The sequence below is a fragment of the Symsagittifera roscoffensis genome, chromosome 4, assembly GCF_963678635.1.
Source record: "Symsagittifera roscoffensis chromosome 4, txSymRosc1.1, whole genome shotgun sequence".
NCBI classification, from domain to species: domain Eukaryota; kingdom Metazoa; phylum Xenacoelomorpha; order Acoela; family Convolutidae; genus Symsagittifera; species Symsagittifera roscoffensis.
The window spans coordinates 8,405,588-8,428,957 of NC_087065.1; the positions used below are offsets into that span (position 1 = coordinate 8,405,588).

The following is a 23,370-nucleotide window of genomic DNA, read 5'->3' on the forward strand; positions in this document are numbered from 1 at the left end:
GACCATTCAGGGTCCCATGCACAATCTGTTTCTTCTGCTAATATTGTTTTCCTCGTTTGTTTGTTGCCGAAAAAATTTTTCTCCTATGAAATTAGATCTAAATTATGTTGAAATAATTTATAATGAACCATGCTAGAAAATTTTTAGGTCAATTTAAACTATTTGTGATATATCGTTGTCAGTGAGTTTTCACGAAGGGTGTCTAAATTGTGAGAAAAAATTTATTTCTCGTCTTACTATTGCATGTCGAGATCTTTGTGGTGGTGATAGGTAAAAAGTTTCCTTGTTTCTAATATAGAATCATTACTACAAATGATAGAAAAAACATCATTTGTGAAGAAAATTGCTCTTTGAGAATTTTGATATTGAATTTTCTTGGTATATTCAGTGAAAACTTCGAGAAATCTAATTCTTCATCATTCTATGTATTCGGTATGAGCCGTAATGTTTAGTGATAACAATGATGCCTGGTAGATAGGTATCGAGTACTTGTCTATTCTTTTTTTTCAGGAAATTCATGTTTACATGGGCTGTTTCCTTTTTGAATTGAATTAACGATTAGGTTGTGGCAAAGTTTTTCTAGTGGAATAGTTTTAGTGGAATAATGACAAAAAAATGTTGATTTTCAAAACTATCATTGTATCAAATCATTTTTTGTATAGAATTACAGTTAATGCGTAACTTTCAATACGTCTTATTGGTTGATTTCAATTATAGTCTTACTGGCTCATGAAGATATCAATATCTCATTCTGCGTTTGCCTTTTATAGATCATGCTGTTATGGATTCTGATTCCGAAAATTATCTCCGATCCGTTACTGTTGGTTTGACTGTTGACGGATGGTTTGACTGTTGATTGCAAGGTCGTTAGTAGGAAAGGGATATTATTTTTGCTATGTGCTGTTGTAAGTGTTGGATGAATAGGTGAGATATTTTGTTGTGTTGTTGTAGCTAGTGTAGTAGTGTTTCAACTATTTCCTCGTTCACAAAATGTGATGGCGTTTGAATATCTTGTTGTGTTAAAAATCTAGTAGCATTAAGGGTTTCCTGTGTTTTTATAAATGTTGACTTTAAGCTATTGTTGCTTGTCTTGTCATTTAAAACTGCGTTATAATTCAAATTAGTGGTGTCAGTTGTGAGTGGAGTTTTTCCTATTTTTTTTCTGTGTACAGAAACGAATGTAATTGTTGCATTTGAAATATCATTTGGTATGTGAAAAAAGTAACACATGATACCATTCAGGGTCCCATGCACAATCTGTTTCTTCTGCTAATACTGTTTTCCTCATTTGTTTGTTGCCAAAAACAATTTTTCTCCTGTGAAATTAGATCTAAATTATGTTGAAATAATCTATAATGAGCCATGCTAGAAATTATGTAGGTCAATTTAAACTATTTGTGATATATCGTTGTCAGTGAGTGTATCACGAAGATAGAAAAAACATCATTTGTGAAGAAAATTGCTCTTTGAGAGTTTTGATGTTGAAATTTCTTGGTATATTCAGTGAAAACTTCTGAGAAATCTAATTCTTCATCATTCTATGTATTCGGTATGAGCCGTAATGTGAAGTGATAACAATGATGCCTGGTAGATAGGTATCGAGTACTTGTCTTTTCTTTTTTTTTCAGGAACTTCATGTTTACATGGGCTGTTTCCTTTTTGAATTAAATTTACGATTAGGTTGTGGCAAAGTTTTTCTAGTGGAGTGGAGTAGTTTTAGTGGAATAATGACAAAAAAATATTGATTTTCAAAACTATCATCGTATCAAATCATTTTTTGTGTAGAATTACAGTTAATGTGTAACTTTCAATATGTCTTATTGGTTGATTCCAATTATAGTCTTACTGGCTTATGAAGATATGAATATCTCATTCTGCGTTTGCCTTTTAAAGATCATGCTGTTATGGATTCTGATTCCAAAAATTATCTCTGATCCGTTACATTTTTTTTAGTCCGGGATTGTATCTCGAAGTTTTTTAAGTTCTTGTTTTGTAGCCGAGTAAGATTCGCGTTCTGGAAACTTTTGATTAATGGTTTGATTTTGTTTCGTGATTATTACCTTCTTTTTTGTTTGCTTTTTCAATCTAATAGATCCAATTTTTTGTTTATGTGGTGTAATTAAAGGATCGTATCTTTCGTATTTGATTAAGCAAATGTTATGTACAATTTTTTGTTTGTTTCCTAAATTTTCTTTTGACATAAGTTTTGGAATGATGGCTTTTTTATTTTCTAGACTGTTAGTCCTTACAATTTTTGTGAGGTTATCTGAATCCTGGGGGATAGACTATCGAGTATTGACGGGTTTGAGATAGAGTATATCAATTCGTTAGATTGATTTCCTACTTTCTCTGTGGTCAAGTTTGTTTTGAGAAAAACCGACTTAATCTTATTTAGGGTTGTGATTTCTGATCGAGGGTTGGAGAATAGTAAATCAATTCGCAAGGTTCAGGTGTAATTAGAACACAAGTAGATCACTAGATACTTTTTTTTAGCTCTTACTAGGCTAACGATGTGTTTAAGCATGGGTCAACTAAGAGGAGGGGCTCAAGTGAAGACGATTAACCGAAGTTCTTTACTGTTTGTTCAATTGAAATGGTTAGTTATTTTAAAAGTTTCAATTAGTACCGGGTCGTTTGTGAACTTTTTAGATTGAACCGATTTCTGAGGTTGTTGGAAACTTGTACTGAGAGGTGGGCAGAACATAGTTTTTCTGATTGAATCAAGGTAAGCCATGAAGATCAAATACTTTTAAATGAATTGAATTTTAAAATTAGGTTTAAAAAAGAAAGATCCAAAGATAGCCTTGATAATCTGGTTTAAAGAATGATTAAGTTGTTTTAAAACAAAGATAGGCCTTGATAAGATTTAATCAATAGGTTAAGATTTAAGAAAATGTAATGAATTTAAGAAAAGATTAAATCAAAAATTAAAAATTAAATGATATTAAGTTTTGAATGATCATGTGTTATATTTTAGTTGAAGAAACAAAAAAGCAACGATTGATGAGAAGATGATGATATGAGTCATTGAGATGCAATGCACTTTTTAGAATTTTGGTAAAACCAACTTCAATTTTTCAAATTTAATAACTTTTATATATTTTTTATTCAATTAAATTTAAACATATTTAGATAATTATAGAACAATATATAAAATTACTGCAGATTTTTTAAAAATGAACGACGTTTGTATCTTTTTATCAGTGGTTGTGATTTAATATATTATTAGTTATACATCATTAAAAAGTATATAGCTTGGAAATGAATCTTACAGCTCCAAGTATTTTGTTTCATTTTAGTGAATGAAAATGTACTTCATTGATAGTCTTGTTGAGAAGTAGTCCTTGCAGTCTGCTCTTTCGTTCCATGACGTAGATTTTCGGTCCACTATTCGTGTTTTGACCTGGGGCATGCTTGAAAACTCATTGGTATTGTATAGACTTAATTAGACGTGGAGGTAAGTTTTCAATACTCTTTAACATTTTGTGTTATGCGTTTGGATCTTATATCTTATGTCTTTTTTGAATTTGATAAATATATGTTTCCTGAGGTCTTGTTCGAGACTCTTGTCGCACCAGATGAGTTTACCTCCGAAGTGGCTCACTCATAGAGTAACTTGACATAAGGTACACAGGCTGATCGTAACGCTATCTTATTTTTGGCCGAATAGATTCGTGCAACTTCTTAGTCTAATACCGATCTAAGTCTTACTAGTATATCTCCTAGTCTCAATAGATCTAGTGTATACTGGTAAATGCGAGGTTAGAACTGTTCTTTAGAAGAGCAACTGTTTGCTAAGTGAAATTTATGCTGTTCTGGTTGAAACTAATAATAGTTTCAGCCTTACAAATTTTTCGAAGTACCAGTTTTGGATCATGATTGGTTAGTAAGAAATATTTTATAGAGATCGCCCTGTCAGTAATATAATTGCATATAAATACTAATTCGATATAAATACTATAAACACCAGTTTCAAACTGGTTCCATTTTCATCAAAACTTGGAACAAAAAAGTTTGGCTACCAAAATGCGGCAAACCAACTCCGAAATTTAAGTTTACTCGAGAACATTTTTGTAGGGAAAACGAAAATAACTATAAAACATTTAAAGGCACCTGAATGCAAAGTTCCTCCCCACAAAGTTTCAAGAAGTCGGAACAAAAATAGGTTATACATCAATTATAAAACTCCTTTCAGACTATCATACACAAGTTTTATCGTCCTTCCCACAACCTGTTACTGCAAAAACAAATGAAAGGACTCCCAAAACTTGACGGCAAGATCTGTTATTCACCAAAAATGATTATGATGAAGAAACATTGAATAAATATGCAATATATCAATGCAATATGCAATTAGCAATATATCTGTTCCAATCAATGTGAAGCAGAATTCAATGCAAAACATTACTGACAGAGTAGCTACACTTTATTCAAAATCCCAATCCACCGCTGTTACTGAAAGGACTGTCACTGCAGTATTTTTAGAAGAGAACACCCACTGGTCAAAAGTATAAAAGGAAACAAGACTGCTTGCTCGTATATCAGGAAGAAGCCCTGAAAGTTCGAACTGTCCCTAATTCATATCAAATAGTTTTTGGGAAAAGAAAATATTGCAAATATATATCAAAGTGTAAAATTTTGAGTCGTACGAAATTAATACGACCAATTAGCTAGCCTCAATTCAGTTTGGATTGGTTTTTTTTGGGGGGATATTCGCCACCCACAAATAATTCGCGTTACGCTCTCAGCAAAATGGACAAATTCTTCAAAGCGCGCATAATTTAGTCGAGAACATGGAAAATTCGGCAATCTCAAACCCCCAAAACTTTACAAAAAACAATCGGGGATGAATAATCTTTTTTTACATTTGAACTCAAAAAGTCGATATCTTCAATGGGGAATAAAACATTTTTGTTGAAAATCATTATTTCGATCGGTAAAAACTGCCTGAACAAAAAAAACTACACTGAGCATAAATATTCAGTTTCTTCGAAAGTCCGATCAAAAACAAACAGATCAGCTCACGAACCTTGCTCCAAAGTTAAAAACAAAGAGAGTTACACCTCGACCACATTGATTGTAAAATTAAAATGAATTTCCAAATTACTCGAAAAACGGAATCCTTTCCCATATAGTTTTAAGGAATTGCCAGATAGAAACCATCAAAAAAGAGAAAACTTTTTCACGAACGTATACGAATCTATGATATTCACCTTTAAAACGGAGTTCATGGCGTACTTACCTACACTTTGAACATTTTGAACTTGGTACTCGAAAAAGTATAACAACTGCGGTCATCAAATTGTAAAGCAGATCCAAAAAAGAAGTTAGCAAGAGAAACTTTTTTTTGATCAAAAATGTGGTCAGCAAAAGTACAGCTAACATGTTGTTTATAAGATTTATTGCAAATTGCGACTTTTTTCAAAAACGGTGACAGAGTTTTGGCCCTATAACTCGAACATATTGCACAATTTTTTTGTTCCCCGATGAATCATAAAAAATATTTGAAAGAGCCAATTTATTTGCAAGAAAAATAAATTTACATGCCACATATTTTATGAAATCCATTCCTTTTGACAAAAAATTGACAGAAAATCAAAAATTACTCAGACATTCATTTAGAAAAACAGAAGGAAAAGAATGCGAATTCACAACATTCCAATTATATCGATTCCATTTTTTTAATTGATGAATTATTAGTAGAGTACCAAAAAAATTTCATTTTGATTGGTAATAATAAAAGTTGACTTAAAATAGTTATCAGCCTCCAGAGTTAGAAAACATTACAAGGAACAGAACTGCTTGTGTCAGGGCGAAGCCGCGAATGGTTCGACTGCCTTTTAACGTCTATTGAGCATTAATAACAAGAGAAAATTAAATTTTATAAAAAAATTGTTTTTTTTTTATTTGAGGTTTTTTTGTGAAAATCATCCCCCAACACGCCAGATAAAATTCAAAATGATAAATTTCGATCCTATTAACAAACTAGTTATGGCAAATGAGCTCCATAATTTAACAAAAAAATGATCACAAGTGAAATAACGTTTCAAATTTGAGCTCAGGACAAAAAAAAAAGCTTTTGAAGGCTATTAAAAAAATGTTGTCAAACCCCCATAACTTAACGAAAATTGATCACAGGTGATATATCGTTTCAATTTTAACCTCAGAACAACAATACATTTTGATTGATTTTAAAATTTTTCTAAGTTTAGCAGTACTTGAGTTTTTGATTTTTTTTTGCTTTCCTGTTAGCAACTGTTACTGTTATAATTTAAATTTGTTAATTTGACTCTGATAAAGTTTTTGACTCTCAAAATGGCGCAAAGCAACTCCAGAAACTCGAGGAAAGTTAAGTTTTCAAGGCTTAAATCAGGCAAAAACAAGCTGTTTCAAATCTTCTTTTAAGGTTGCTTGCTCACCTTATTTTCTCGAAATTAGACCAAAAAATAAAATCTTTGTACAGGTTTTTCTCAACACTGAGAAATTTTTTGCTGAAATTTGATTTGCTTCGAGTCCTCACTGATAAAGTTTTCTTATAATATATCTTTCGACTTTTTCCGACGATTATTTGTATAGCTGCTTTTGCGTGGAAAACAAAAAAAAACGAAAACAAATCTATCGTACACCCGAATACAAATTTCCTCCCAACTTTTCATAAATTCGGAGCAACAACAGGTTATATATTAATTCTAAAACTTCTTTCAGACCATCATACACATCATACACTCATCAGCACTGATAGAGCTTTATATTGATATATTGTTCGACTTTTCTGATGAAAATGGGTATAGCTGATTTTGCGTGGAAAACAAAAAAAAAACGAAAATAAATCTAAAGTACATCCGAAAACAAATTTCCTACCAATTTTTTAAAAATTTGGAGCAACAATAGGTAATACATCAAATCTAAAACTTCTTTCAGACTATCATACACATGTTTTTTTATTGTGTTTTGTCCTTTTAACAAGCTATTTTTACAAAAACAACTGATAGTACCCCAAAACATGACAGAAAGATTTGTTATTCACCGAAAGTGATTATGATAAAAACTAATAAATTAATATGTAATATATCAGGTCACTCAATAGGAAACAGAACTCAAAACAATAAAAAATAATGGCAAGGTACCTACACTTTTTTTTAAGCACAATCCACCACAGTTACCTGAAGGAATTTCACAGAAGTAAATTCAGAAGAGAACAGCGACTGACTACAAGTATAAAATGAAAAAACAAACAGATTAGATCACAAACCTTACTAGCAAAGTTGAAATTAAAAAAAATGCAAAAATTAAATGAAAATTGGAAATACTTGAAGAAATCGAATCCTTTCCCATATAATAACAGTCAACTGCCAGATAGAACTCATCAAAAAAGACTAGAACTATACCAAGCATAGTTGCTCATAATATGGAGTACATGGTAAACTAAGATATTCTTTGAAAATATAAACTGGGGACCCGAAAAAAGTGTCAGAATTGCCGTCATCAAATTGTAAAGCAGATCCAAAAAAAGGTATTATCAAGAGAAATAATTTTGTTATCAAAAATGTCCATTTTTCGGCAAAAACTTAAAGGATTTTATAAAGCACAGTTTTTTGTTCGCCAATGAATATTGTACATTTGAAGCAGCCAAAATTTTTGCAAGAGTGAATGATTCTCATTCCAAATATTTTATGAAACCCATTCCTTTTGACAAAATATTTGCAGAAAATCAAAAAGCACGCAGATGTCCATTTAGAAAACTGAAATAAAAGAATGTACCCAGTGTTTAAAAAGATATATAGATACCCAAACCGACTCTTTAAATGATTAAATATTAGATGAGTACCAAAAAATATGATTGATAGCAGTAAAAATTCACAATATTAAAAAATATCCGACTTCAGAGTTAGAAGACATTAACAAGCTGAAGACCCAAAATACAACAGATCAAACGAACCCAAAATAAACGTAGATGAACACAACACATTTTGGAAACATACAATACGGATTCTAACTTGATTTGAAATTAGACTACAGTGGAGTGTTTCCTGAAATTTCATTTTAAGAATTGGAAATTTTACACCAACTATGGGAACTCAAATTTACATTAGTGTTACAGTAACTTGAATTAGTAGCAACTGAAAGACCATACGCTAGATATCTCTTCTCAAGAAACAGATCCAATTTCGTTGATTTTAGGGTGACCATTTAATATAAGACATGTGAGCAATCACTACCCCCGCCCCCCAAATTGATATAGGGGATTGATAAAGTATACTTGGTTATTTAGCTTTTTAACAGATTTTTGAACGTCGCAAGCTTTGAACCAACTAAATGCAGTATTTTCGAGATGAAATAACAAGCTGAGTAAAATTTGACCGCTTATACATTGCCGCTTACATTATGAGTTAATTATCCCAAATTGGACTAAACTGGCAATCTTTAAACCCCCATTACTTAACGAAAAATGATCCATGGTGAAATATATATTTTTTTGGTTTTGAGCTCAAAAAAACAAAGTTTTTAGGTTGATCTAATACAATTCCGTCAAAATATGCTAGCTAAAAAGTTAGTCTTTTATTTGGTTGAGGTGGAGAAAAGTCAAAGGTAACAGCACGAGTGGAAATCATATCCAAGTTAATAATCAAACTAGCGTCGCTACAATTTTAATTTTAATTGGGGAATTCTTCGAAGTGCTTCCTAAATCCTGGATGCACAAACAAGAAACCATAAACAAGAATCCGTACCTAAGAACTTAATAATAACGACGGGCCAACTGCTTACACGAAATGCGACTGCTTACACGAAATGCAATTTTACGAACAAGCAAAAACACAATCTATAGGCAAATACAATTGGACCACTACCACGACTATAAGCTAGCGTAGCTGGATTTCTTTTGCCTGGTTCTTTGAAACTTTTTTTTCATAAAATCCTTTTACTTCTTAAATTACAAAGAAAAAAAAAATTTTAATTGCACATGTAAGATTATAATACATTCTGATATCAAACAAGAACCCCAACCCAAAAATTGCGACAAACCAAGTTCTCAGACAGCAACAGCCCCCGAAGTAATAGAAACGAATGAAGTGAATAAAAAAATATAAGCAAAGCAAAAAACAGATCTCCATGAGGCGAACAGACGTTCCTGTGGCAATAAACTTTTGGCCCATCAGGAACTGACTGGCAGGCGCCCTATGAAGAATTACAGGTTTCCTTTCCGCATCATTGCTTTCCATTACAATCAACAGTCCAGCCCCCTCACCCGGTTACTCAGTACTACTAGCCTCTGATGATAACTCGGACAATAAGCATCAATCTAACCTCCTAGTAAATTGAGTTTAAACCAATCCACCCACCTCCAGAAGTCCCTACTCCTGATGGATGTATTGGACAGCGATCCTCGCCAATTGTCTTAGGTGAAACCCCACCTAACCCCATCTTCATCACACACCATAAACCAACACTCGGGCTGAGGTGCTCGACTCATGATTCGACCAAAAAGGGTCGAACGATGTCCGTTCTCGACTTTGTTCGACTTTACCGTACATTGTTCGACTTTGTTCGGCTTTGCTCGACTTTGTTCGACTATACCGGACATTGTTCGACTTTGTTCGACTCTGGTCGACTTTACCGGACATTGTTCGACTTTGTTCGACTTATCGAAAATTTTTCAATTTTACCGGGAATTAGCCGAAGCCTTCTGAACTACAACAAAACTCGAACATCAACGAAACTTTCTGCCAAATCTTGTGACAAAAACCTCAGCCTGGGCAGCCGCAAAATATAATAGGAAATGCCACAAATTCGAGCATCGTAGATTTGTATAGCCCGGGTTGAAATATTGGACTTACTTTCAATCAACCAGACCAAAAATGGCTATGTTTCGACCGGCTCGCTTAAATGGCTATGTTTTGACCGACTTGACCCAACTTGGCTATGTTTTGACCAACTTGATCAAGCATTTTTTGGTTCCCGGCTATATTTTACGTTGGGACCATGTGCATTTCTCGTGGCGGTCCTGTATTTGATCAGCAAATATGTGGATCTAGCTAACTGCACATTAAAAATACATATATACTGGATGATTTTGCAATCTGCATCTGTATAACCCTTATGCGAGCAAAAAAAAGTCCATCCGACAACAATTTCATTGCTTAAGCTTTGCGCGACCCGTTTTGCGACTTCGCGATCCATGTTGCGACTTTGCGCGACGCATGTTGCAACTTTGCGCGACCCAAATTAGCTATGTTGCGTCTCTGTACGAATCATGTTGCGACTTTGTGCGACTCATGATTCGACCGTGTTCGGCTCATGATTCGACCCTGATTTACTCTATCAACCCTGTTCGACTCATGATTCAACCCGGTTCGACCCATGATTCGACCCTGCTGTTCGACTCATGATTTGACCATGTTCGACCCATGACTCGACCCTGTTCGACTCATGATTCGACCCTGTTCGACTCATGATTCGACCATGTTCGACCCATGATTCGGCCGTGTTCGACTCATGATTCGACCCTGTTCGACTCATGATTCGACCCTGTTCGACTCATGGTTCGACCCTGTTCGACTCATGATTCGTCCGTGTTCGACTCATGATTTGATCCTGTTGGACTATATCGACCCTGTTCGACTCATAATTCGACCCTGTTTGACCCATGATTCGACTTGTTCGACCCATGATTCGACTTGTTCGACTATAATGTTCGTTCGACTGTCTTAATTTGCGACGAAAATCGACCCTGGATTCCGTTCGACCGTGTGGGTCAAATCATGAGTCAAAAACCTCAGCCCGGTCACTACGATCAACCCACTGCTTCTCGGTAACTCAAAAAGTGACATTGCAGACCCAAACTTGTCCAAAAATTCTAAAAATTTAACTCAGATACTAGCTTGAACAAAAACTGGAGAACTACATTAACAACAACAATGAATTTCACAACCAGAATAATAGCAACAGCTCACAAACTGCATCACTTAGCTCTCGCTTACGAATACTTATTATTATCATAAGCACCCGGAATCCCTGCAACGACATGATCATAGATGACTCACAACATCAGAATAATTTTTTTTTCTCGCCTCAATGTTTTCAACCAAAGTTTTTTTGAAAACTTCTGAAAAAATTTTAATTAACGTCATATTGCGGAAGTTATAAGGATTTGAGCGATCTTTTTTTTGCAACCCCTAAGTGTACCCTGACAGCAATTCACTATAAAGTTGATATTATGAATTTTTATGAGGTTGTTAAAAAGTATAATTTTTCGAAACTTTTCAAAAATCAAGAAGCGTGATATCTCGGAAACTGAAAGGGTTTGGCAGTAATTCTTGGAGTCATAATTTGCATCCCTTGAGAGTATCCTGACAGTACCCCACTATGGGATTGGAATTTCAAGTTTTGTGAATTTTTAGAAATCTGTTTTTTTTGCAAATTTTTGAAAAAGTTGGCGTATCTCGTCAACTAAAACGATTTCGGCATTCATAAGCCTCAGCAAAGATAAACTGGAAAGATTTTCTTAAGCTTTGCAATATACAATATTGCTAAAACATGCAAAAATTTGTTCTTTTCTGAAAGCTTAGGCATTATACACATGGTATGTCTTAAAAGGGAGAGATAGTGGAAGACGCATATAAATAATAAAAGATTGACATAATTTTTAAAAACTAGAATAAAAAATTTCTGTTTTTGGAGATTTTTTTCGAAAACCATTCCCTGCAGATTATGTAAAAAAATTATTTTTTGCATAGAACCAAGTAGTAAATTGACCAAATATCATTTTGCGCGACGACCAGTATCCGGTTCTGGCTCACTATTTTTGCGTATAGAAACAGAATTTTCATTTGCTTGTTGATTGCTTAAATATCTCAATCGCTCAACCTTTTATTTTTTGCAAAAAAGAATTCAAACTTCAATTTGAACGGGTTATTGTTCCGACTTTTGTGACGAAAGTAACGGAATATTTGTTTTTCTTCAGACTAATTTCGACTTTTTAACTAGCCATTTTTGACCGAATTGTTTGAAGTCCTTCAAAACGTATTGTTGTCCTGAGCTTAAAGTTGAAAAGACATTTCACCTGTGATCAATTTTCGTAAAGTTATGAGGGTTTAAAGATTGGCCTTTTGGCCAATTTGGGACAATCAACGCGCGATATATTTCGGGCTATTAACGCGTAAGTGCAGCTTTAATCAGTCTTAGAAATCGGTCCAAATTGGTTGATTGAAGCTTATTTGCAGAATTGATTTATTACTGAAGCAAAAACTATCACTTTGTTCTTAAAATGTCGTGTGGGGGGATGTTTTCACAAAAAGTCTCAAATTTTTAAGTAAACTTTAACTGAAAACTTAGTTGAGATTGCTTTTCTGTAGAGTAAGGAGGTCTAAAAGAAATCAAATTACTTAATTGAATTCTTGCTTAATCCAATTTTTACACACAGTAGTTCACGCTATAATACTGCACTTTGAGAAAAGAGAAAAGGTTTGAACCATTTTCTCACAAGAGATAAAGTTTGATAGTTCATAATACCTTCAACTTTGAAAAGAATGTTAAAGGCTGAGTGATGAGTAGGTTTTCACATGCATAGTGAAAAATCTACTCCAAGTGTCCGCACTGGATTTTTCGTTCCGACTTTCGATACAAAAGTAACGGAATATTTGTGCTCGGGGTGGGATTTTTTTTTCTTCAGACAAATTTCGACATTTAACTAGCCATTTTTGACGGAATTTTTTATATCATTCAAAAGGTGTTGTCCTAAGCTTAAATTTAAAAAGATATTTCACCTGTGATCTTTTTTCGTAAAATTATGGGGGCTTAAATTTTGGCATTTTGGCCAATTTGAGACAATTAAGGCGCGATATAACTCGCGCTATAAACGCGTAAGCGGAGATTTAATCCGTCTTAGAAATTGTTCCAAATTGGTTGAAGGAAGCTTTTTTGCCATAATTGATGTGTTGCTAGAAGCGAAAATTATCACTTTGTACTTTATATGGCGTGTGAGGGGATAATTTTTACAAAATATCTCAAATTTTTTTAACAAATTTTTGTCCATTTTATTTTTTTTTCTACATTTAGTTTTTTCAAGTTATTACTGCTTCATAGATCTTAAAAGGCAGACGGAACATTCAGGGCTTCGCCCTGATACAAGCAGTCTTGTTTAATTTTGTTTATAATTAGACAGTTGCTTAGACAAAATAACCGATAATGTTATGGTTGTTGTCCATTATCAAAAAATTAGAAGTTTTTTCTTAAATTTTACTGGTCATGTAAGATTTTCCTTTTAACCAACATATTTATTTATTTTTATCAATAATTCCTCAAAAATACTTTTTCCAAATGAAACGATTTCAGACGCATTTAAAGGCGGCTGGAAATTTCAGAGCTTTGTCACGCGACGAGCAGTTCTGCTTTACTTACAAAAGTCTCCTTTTAAACCAAATAAACAGCAATCCACCCCCACCTACAAAATTAACTTGCACATCACACACCCACAAACTCCTCAGAGCTTACATGTACCCTTTCCGGACAGAGACGCTGTTATGGGGTATCACTTTATTTAAATCATATTTTCTTAAATTATTTTAACATGTCTTCTTATTTGACCTTGACACGTCCATTGTCTCCTACGAAGAGAATGTTTTTCTTTCTTTTCAATGTTTTTGTTCCGACTTTCGATACGAAAGTAACAGAATATTTGTGCTCGGGGTGGGTTTTTTTCTTCAGACAAATTTCGACTTTTTAGCTAGCCATTTTTGTTTTGATGGGAAATTTTTTTATCGTTCGAAAGGTATTGTTGTCCTGAGCTTAATTTTGAAAAGATATTTCACCTTTGATCATTTTTCGGAAAGTTATGGAGGTTTAAAGACTGCCATTTTTGGCCAATTTGGGACAATTAACGCGCGATATAATTAGCGCTGTTAACGCGTAAGCGGAGATTTAGGCCGTCTTAGAATTTGTTCCAAATTGGTTAAAAGAAGCTTATTTGCCATAATTGGTTTGTTACAAGGAGCGAAATCTATCCTTTTGTACTTTATATGGCGTGTGGGGGGATGATTTTCAGAAAAAAACTTCAGATTTTAGAACAAAAAAATTCTTTTGTTTTATTTCATTGAATTTTTTAATGTTATTACTGCTCCATAAACCTTAAAAGGCAGTCGGAACATTCAGGGCTTTGCCCTGATACGAGCAGTCTTGTTTAAATTTGTGATTAATTCACTCTTTACTTTTCATTCTTGTATCAAATGTTACCAAGACTGCTCGTATCAGGGCGAATCTCTGAATGTTCCGACTGCCTTTTAATGTTTATGGAGCACTAATAACATTAAAAAAATTAAATGTAATAAAAAAATGATTTTTTTTTTCTAAATTGTGAGATTTTTTGTAAAAATCATCCCCCACACGCCATAGAACGATTTGTAAATGGATTAAATTGCTCTCGTTAATAGCGCGAAATATATCGCGCAATATTTGTCCCAAATTGACTATAATGACAATCTTTAAACCCCCATAACTTTACGAAAAATGATCACAGATGAAATATTTTTTCAAATTTAAGCTCAGAACAACAATACCTTTTGAATGATATAAAAAATGTCCGTCAAAAATGGCCAGTTAAAAAGTCGAAATTTTTCTGATGAAAAAACCCACCCCGAGCACAAATTTTCCGTTACTTTCGTTACGAAAGTCGGAACAATAAATAGAATTCGCTGTAACAAAAGAGCATTTTGCCACAGGAACGTTAAAAAACTGTCTTATCATCACACGCGTTCAACGAAACATGATTTAGTGTCCGTTTTTTTCACACATGCTCGAATATGTCAAGGAACACTCATATGTATCAAGCGTGCTGTCATTTAAAATTTTTCAGCCATCCTTTGGATTTCATTGAAAAACCAAAAATGCTGTCACAACGCCAACAAAAACTGGCTTCAAGTTTTTTTTAATTCGCTTTTAGATTTAGCGAAAAGTGGATTAAATTGAGCATTCGTTTACAGAACAAACTATTTATAGTTTCTGTTTTTTATTCGAATTGCTCATTCTGTGTTTCTGTGTTTCGAATTGCTCTTTTGTCCAATTTTAAAGAAATAATTTAAACCGGCCGATTAATCCTTTAAATTAAATGAAACTTAAGATTGAAAAAAAAAATTAAAATTTTTTGAAAAAAAAATAAACATTTTCTTCGTCGAAACAATCTGAAGCACTTTCACGAACAGTTACCATTTGAAAGCCATTGTCAATCAAAATTTGAATTGCAGGACAAATTCTAAACATCTACGGCATCAACTGTAAATTTATACAAAAAAAAAACAAAATTAACTGAAGTTCGGAATTAAAATTAGAGATAACTCAAAATAGATTAGACAGATTATTCTAATTGAATCCCAGCTTTTTGAAAACCAACAATTGTATTTTTTGTTATGATTTCCAGCAATGAAAAAAGGTGATTTTTAAAGCTTGCGGGACTTTATCCATTTCTATCGAACACTGCTATTTATAAAGTAGAAAATCAAAAATTGAGAAGTTTATTTCGTTAACTTTAATGCAATAACATAATTTCCTAAATGTTAAGGTCAAACAATCGTACAGTTACAAAAAAATGGTCACATAAAACTTTTAAACGTTTGTTTTGTTCAAGAGGCGCGTTTTGAAAATGCCAGTTTTGATTGAAAGAGTTTCCTCTGGGTAATGATTAATATTTTTTCCCTCAATTTTTGTATTTGCATAATTAAGCAGATGTCACCCTATGCCGACAGCTTCTACAAAAAATTTTCTAACTTTCTTTGATATTATTCACGTTCTGTTTGACCAAAACGAATTGCGTATTTTATATTAGTTTTCAAGCTTATTTGTTCGCATATGTGTGAAATTGTGCGTTGAATTAGTAGACAGAGGTCAAGTTCATTTTCTGCACTTCATTTTCGATGACGTCACAATTTTTATTGGATGACTCAGTGGGAGATTTGCTCTTTTTGTTCTGAATGACAGCGACTGAGTTCCGCTTCAGAGTGCGCACGTCAATCAAAGTATGCCACATTGTGACTGGCTTGCGCGCATGGGCGATGCAGTCTCGCCAGTGCACTCCGCCCGACCCCCCAGTCACGTGACATCCTATTTCCAGGGCCCCGATTAGCTCGTTGCGCCCAATTCTATGAAAAACAAATAAACAGTAAGAGGCAGAAAAAAAATAAAGAAGTAACACAACAGTAGTAAGGAACCTTCAAGCGGCAGTGATCCAGAAAATAAACAATTTTGCTTCAATCTTCATTTTATTTTGTCTGCCTGTGAACGATAGTCAATTTGAAGTACTGTCTTATTTTGATTGAATTTTAGGCCGTTTTTTTGAAAACCAGAGCAGAATTAGAAACCATTTCAAGAAAACCATTCAATTCGAAAAATCACCAGTCAAATTTTCTCCAAATAAGACCACAAAAGAACTTTTTTTCTGTTTTTTTTGGGCGGCGTTTTTTTTTTGTTTTAAGAGACAAATAGACAATAGATTTTTTCTATTATCTTTTCAAAATACATTTAAAAGTATCTTTTTTCTAGCGTTTCAAACTCCCAGAAAGAATCAAACTTTTTAGCATTCTATCTTTTTGCACGTCTTTGAATAACAACAAGACTGCTCGTATCAGTACGAAGCCCTGAATGTTCCGACTGCCTTTTAAGGTTTATGGAGCAGCATTAATAACATAAAAAATTTAATGAAATAAAATATAATGAAAATTTTTTTTCTTAAATTTGAAATTTTTTATGAAAATCATCCCCCCACACGCCATATAAAGTACAAAAAGATAGATTTCGTTCCTTGTAACAAATCAATTATGGCAAATAAGCTTCGTTCAACCAATTTGGAACGATTTATAAGACGGATTAAATCTCCGCTTACGCGTTAATAGCGCGAATTATATCGCGCGTTAATTGTCCCAAATTGGTCAAAATGGCCAAAATGGCAATCTTTAAACCATCATAACTTTACGAAAAATGATCACAGGTGAAATATCTTTTCAAATTTAAGCTCAGGACAACCATGGCTTTCGAATGATATAAAAAAATTCCGTCAAAAATGGTTAGTTAAAAAGTCGAAATTTGTCTGAAGAAAAAAAAACCCACCCCGAGCACAAATATTCCGTTACTTTCGTACCGAAAGTCGGAACAAAAATCAGCTATCAGTGTCGTTTAAAATTACGACCTTCGAATTTGAATTAACTGATTTATGATGAATTTACTGCCACAATTTTCAGCAAAAAGGATGTTTGCAAAGACAGTTTTATTCATAATTTTCTCGCTATAAATTAATTGGTGCTCTTTCAATCTTAATTATTGCGCCATTTAAACGTCAATTTGAAAACAAATGCTCAGTCTTAAACTAATTGGGAGGAACTCATTATTATTTTTTCATGGAGTAGTTCATTAATGAACTGCATTTTTAGTTTAAAAATCTATTGAAAAGCAATACCAATTAAAGTTTATTTTCTGCTATTAAAATTGCTGGCAATAATTGGCTTTCACTCAACATTGCTGATCCTGATTGGTTTCCGTTCTTTAGTGAATACTTTTTATGAACTGATTTGGGTCACTTTTTGGGCTGTAGTTTCGAAACAATATGTGAAGGTTAAACTAAAATCAAAACTGTGCAAGCAAAAAAATCAAAAAGCTTAGGACCTCATATGGGGGTTTTTGTAATTTGTAAATATTTTTTGAAATTATTTTCGTTTGTAAATATGCATGAAACCACTCACGTATATCAATGTCGCTTACAAAAAGTATAATTATCTTTTTGTGCTTAGCATCGTTTGGGGATATATCTTTGAAAAATTCAAAGGTGCATTCAAAGGATCCTCTTTGTATTACTTTGAGATATCCATTTTTGACTGTCTGACCCTAAAATTTTTTGGCGCCAATATATGCTAATTTTGAGAAAGAGTGGGGTGTGCGCCAAAAATACGCAATTTTTTGGTCAAATTTCCACCCACAAAATGCCTAAAATAGCTTTTTTTTCTGTTTTTCTTAAACTTTGGCTGTTTTTTCAATCAAAGGGTCACAAAAGTTTCGAAATCTTTTTGAAAATTCAAAACGACACTGTCATTTAGTTCAACGAAACTTTTTTATTTTGTTCCTACTCAGGGGCGGATCTAGGATTTTCTTTTTTTCTCAACCAAAAACTAAATTGATATCTCAAGCTCTCCGCAAAAAAAAAATTGTCAAACATGTCGTTCTTAGGGCAATTTTTTGGAAGGTTTTTTTGAAACCGACGTTTATGTTCGAATTGAATCGAAGTTCATTTAATCGAAGATCACCCCGCTCAAAATTATTACGCATTGATGTCAAAAGCATTCTTAGAATTTTTTGAGTGTTTTAGGCTTTAGAAAATCTTTAAGGTCAGTCAGCGAAAAATTGATGTCTCAAAATAGTACAAAGGGGGACCCTTTAGGTCGGCAGGGGGTCGAATCCCTCAAGAAGCCCCCCCCCTAAACCCGCTACTGGTTTTAGCTATTTGTCCGTGGAGTACAAAACAGCAAAGAAGACAAAGAAAAAATGCAATGTTGCGGATTCGGCAACAATTCTCTTTTTGCCCTGTCGCGGAATCCATATACAATTCAAAAAATGCACAGTGTTATCTGTTATGTATTATTAAATTGCGAGCCCCCTCCCCCTCCGCTGACTCACAGACGAGGGAAGCTCATAATTTTCAGCTGATTGAGTAAACAAGAATCTATTTGTTTTAAAATTAAAATCTACAAATCAGGCGAGAGTACCTGTCGTGGTCTATGACTTGTACGAGCAAGTGTGAGTCATCCAACTGCTCCTCCCCGATGTCGAAGAAGAGTGCCTCATTGAAGACTGGGTTCACAGTCCTCCTATGGACAGACGTCTTCCTCTTTCTGATTCTCTTTCCCCCCTGGATCAGGGACACTTTGACGTAGGGGTCCGAGGCGCCAGTGATGTCCATGATTTTGAGGTTGACTGCTTTCACGACTATAACTGTCAGTCTTCTGGCGGATGGAAGATAAACTAGAGTCAACATTAGATCGCCCAGCTCTGCTTTGTCCGCCTGAAGAAACACAAACACGCTCGCTTGACTATCTGAAGATTTCCGGATTGATCCCCGGAGCGACCAAATTTTTTTTGTAAAATTGGTTCGAATAGAAAAAAAATCACTCCTAATTATTTCTGCCTGTCGAGTAATGCATTTTCTGTTAAGTTAAGAAGAGTGGGAAAAAGTTCAAAGAAAGGGGGAAATCAAAAAAATTTAAGCGCGAAGCTCGTGTTGATGCAGAAACTTCCGAATTGGCGAATAAAGTACGAATATAACTTTCGTGATAGTCGCAGATAAAATCATGTTGCGGTTGCTTAGATATGTAAACACAGAGGAAACAATATATATTTTAAAAAATGTAGAAGTTTTATTTAAATTTTGCATAAAAAATCCAACCTCCAAAAAATTTGGTTATTCTCCAGACAAATGCAACTGCTCGGAAAAATTACTTTTCATGAACATTTTTAACGCCATCTGAAAGATTTCAATACCGTGAGCTCAAAATTAGAAAATCGTTAAGTTATGAATGTTTGAAAACAGATCAGTGGATCTGTCGAAAACTTTCCAAACAAAAATCTAATAGATTTCTTTTGCCTAAGTTTTCTATTATTTTGACTAATTCCTCAATTTAAAATTTAAAGCTTCATGTCAAAAACAGCTTTTCAATTGTTTCTGAATTTTTCATATCGCAACAGCTTGGAACCGTGGCAAAAATACTCAGCTCAGATTGAACGTCTGTTTTTGAAGACAAAATTTAAACCAAGAATCTGATAATTTTCGGAAACGGCCTGTGTGCAATGAAAAACACTCTCCAAATAGGAGACCTCGGAGCATTGAGTTTTTGCGGCAGCTTCAAAGCTTGCTTCACGACCTGATATAATTTACTTCATTTGAAGTTTTTTTTCACCTAAAAAAGGACATTTCACAACATAAAGCGCTCGGGGGGGGGGGGGGGGGGGGAAGGGGGGTGAAGGGGGGGAAGGTGGGGAAGTTTGTTAAAATTTGGAGCGCAATTGTTAGATTTAGGACAGTGAAAAAATGGAACAAACGATCACAGTGCAGTCTTTCAAAATTCAGAGCATCTTTCAAAATTTATTCATTTTTGCAATATCTCCAATTTTTGTGAGCGTGGAAATTATCATGAATAAAAAATATTTTGTGTTGCTGATTATGAATAAAACAGATCTTTTTTTACAAAAATACTTTATACATTTTTCTATAACCTTTCGGAACAGTTGGAGATAAAGCCACGATAACGGCAATCATATCTGACTTTCAATCGTATCTGAACCTAAAACCAACATTTGTATCCAGTTTTTGATCAAGTCGATGCTAAGCAAAAATGATTTTGAAGTGTTCCGTCTTTGATCGTTAAATTTGCGCTAGGGGAAGCTCTGCTGAAAATTCATGAAGTCAGCAAGCAGTTTTTCTTTCGATAACATTTAAATTAAGACGCCGAATTTTCATATTTACGTTTTTGCAAAAACGTCAAAACTGCATCGCATCTAATTGGCTTGTGGTCTAAATTGTTGTTAGAGCTCAAAGCGATTTTATAGGACTCGACAGAATGCCTTGACGCAAATCAACATTCTGATTTCAAATTTGATTACAAAGCTTTGAGTTTTGAAAATTGCCTAAATATACTTTACTGAAATTTAACAAAATAGTCCGCTTTTTATTATGCTTACTAATTTATATTTTACTGAAAATAACATTTTAATTTAATTTAGCCTGGGAAAATTTATTTAGTGGAATGTAAAAGAAAACTGAAATATGCCGCAAACCTCAGTCTAGTTTCTTTTTATAGCTTAAAATCAACTACTGTCTCAACTGCAATTCTTGTCGAGTTTTTTGAGCTATGCAAATCATATCCGCCAAACAAATACGAGCTAATCATTATATTTTTTATTTCTTGCAACTAAACAGAAAAGGAACAAGACTGCTCGTACCAAGAGCCCTGATTGTTCCGACTGCTTTTTCAGGTCTATGCAGCAGTAATGACATGAACAAATTAAATGTGAAAAAAGTTTTGTTTTTTTAAATTTGAGATTTTTTGTGAAAATCATCCATCCACACGCCCTATAAAGTAAAAAGTGATAGATTACGCTCCTAGTAACAAATCATTAATGGCAAAGAAGCTTCCTGCAACCAATTTGGAACTATTTTTAAGCCGGATTAAATTTACGCTTACGCGTTAAAAACGCTAAATATATCGCGCGTCAATTGTCCCGAATTGGCCAAAATAGCATTTTTAAACCGCCATATTTTTACAAAAAATGATCACAGGTGAAAAATATTTTTAATCTGGAGCTCAAGACAACAATACTTTTCGGCTGATTTTAAAACACTGTTAGCAAAAAATGATTAAAATGTATTATTAGTAGGTTGCAGAAAATGTCTCAGAAAAATTTAACCGCAAATTACGCTAGCAAAAACCTTGAAAAAGTTGCTGTTGTCAAATCTGGTTTTTGTTGATAGGTTTTTTATTTAATGTTCGCATAGGTTTGTTAGGAAAAAGATTATTTGAAAATTGCCTGAGACAAGCATTTCATTTTGAGTCATCCTATGCCACTTTATGAAGTTTAATCAAAAAACATGTCTTGTGAAATTGAAACTGTTGTGAAAACAGTAATTATTGTTACTTTTTGGACAATACGATGTATGAAAAAAATTGATAACCTACAGTTATGTGACTTTCATCAAGAGCCAATTGAGCAAAAATAGATTCGTTTTTGAGGAATGGAATTGACAGAATTGCATCGGAATTAGTTTTGAGACCATCATCATAAAGATTTCTCTACAGTTTGAGCCAGTAAAATTTTAAAACCGCATAATAACCTAAGTCAATTCAAATTATAAAAATGTTTCCAGTTCGCATTTCTATCAAAAACAAAACAAAAGTTAGTTTTTGTGCTCATAGCGCAGGAGATTCCGACTACAGAAAATAAAAAACAAATCAAAATGCACAAAACATATAGGAAAATGTATGCTGCTTTCGTTTCTCATTATTGTTCTCTAAAACTACGCTTAACCTTAATTACAGCATGACTGAATAAACCTTAAAAATGCTAGTATTAGAGTTAATAAAAATTAAATGTCAAAAATGTAATTGAAGTATAATTGGAGAAGGTTAGCCTGTAATCAAACTTTGTCTAATTTTTGTCTGGAAATTGAAAAGAATCCAGATAAAAAAAAATTTCCGACGCAATTTTTTCAATTTTTTTTCGTTTACTTCAAATCGTAAAAGGGCGTTGAAATTGCAATCAAACAAGGCTTTAATATGATATCATATACTAGCCTTACGATCTTTTTGAGATAAATAAAAAAAATACTCTACGTCACATTTCTTCCCTCCTTTGCGAACTTGTTGGATCAAAAACCAATTTCAACCAGACTGCTCGTATCAAGCAAAGACCTGAATGTTCCGACTGCATTTTAGGATCTTTGATGAAAGGTTTCTGTAAACAAAATGATTGAATTTTTCAAAAAATGAAAAAAAAAAATAAAAAAAAAACTTTTTCAATATTTTATTTTGAAACTTATCACCCCACATGCTACATAAAAAACTAAGTGATAGATTTTACATACACTAAAGTAATAACAAGACCAAATAGCATGCCTGAGTTCAATTTTGAAGACGGATTAAACCTCTGTTACTAGCACAAAATATATCGCACGATAATTATCCCAATTAGATCAAATTGACAATCTTTAAACCCTCACAACTTGACAAAAATGATCACGGAAAAATATATATTAAATTTTGAGTTTAGGACAAATATACCTTTCAAGTTGTATAAGAAAATTGCAAAAAATGTTCTAATTTTAAAGTCTGGCGAAAAAAAAAGACCCCGAGCAAAAATATTCCGTCACTTTTTTCTACAAAAAAGAAAATTTGCAGTATTTTTTTAATGAAAATTGGTTTATGAACGTTTTTTCCCTGGTCGAACTGGGTCAAAATGTTTTTCCTCGGCCAAACTTGGTCGAAACAAAGACAACTTGCGTCGAGTCGGTCCAAACATACCAATTTTCGGTCGAGTCGCTCGAAACATACATCGCACACCTCGACCCGGGTTGTCCGAATACAAAATACTGAGAGAACGAAAAATTGTTGATGAAAACAGCTGCTGGTTATCGGTGCCGACGCGTCCATCGAGATGTAACATGGAACAACTATTCATTGCATTCTGCCAATTCTGCTTTCCCGGGTTGTTGACAAAAAATGCTTATCATACAATTTTCATATATGAAAAAAATGCTTATCATTCTCTTTCATACAATTTCATAGAGTAAAAGCGTATGTATGAAAACAGCAAAATAAGCATTTTTTTCATATATGAAATTGTATGACA

General features: G+C 33.6%; 2 protein-coding genes across 4 annotated transcripts in view; one reads left to right on the top strand and one right to left on the bottom strand.

Annotated features, from left to right (window-relative positions):
• LOC134845178 (small ribosomal subunit protein eS4-like) overlaps nucleotides 1–23,370 on the top strand; it is a 485,903-nt gene that overhangs the window by 12,104 nt on the left and 450,429 nt on the right. The window lies entirely within an intron of this gene.
• LOC134843730 (synaptotagmin-6-like) overlaps nucleotides 15,737–23,370 on the bottom strand; it is a 40,799-nt gene continuing 33,165 nt past the window's right edge. For all 3 annotated transcript variants that reach the window (XM_063859976.1, XM_063859977.1, XM_063859979.1), the window contains exons 4-5: nucleotides 18,738–19,033; nucleotides 15,737–16,127 (exon numbers count right to left, since the gene is read on the bottom strand). In XM_063859976.1, the coding sequence (XP_063716046.1) occupies nucleotides 15,860–16,127; nucleotides 18,738–19,033 (564 nt within the window). In that variant the 3' untranslated portion in view covers nucleotides 15,737–15,859. The remainder of the gene's footprint in view (nucleotides 16,128–18,737; nucleotides 19,034–23,370) is intronic.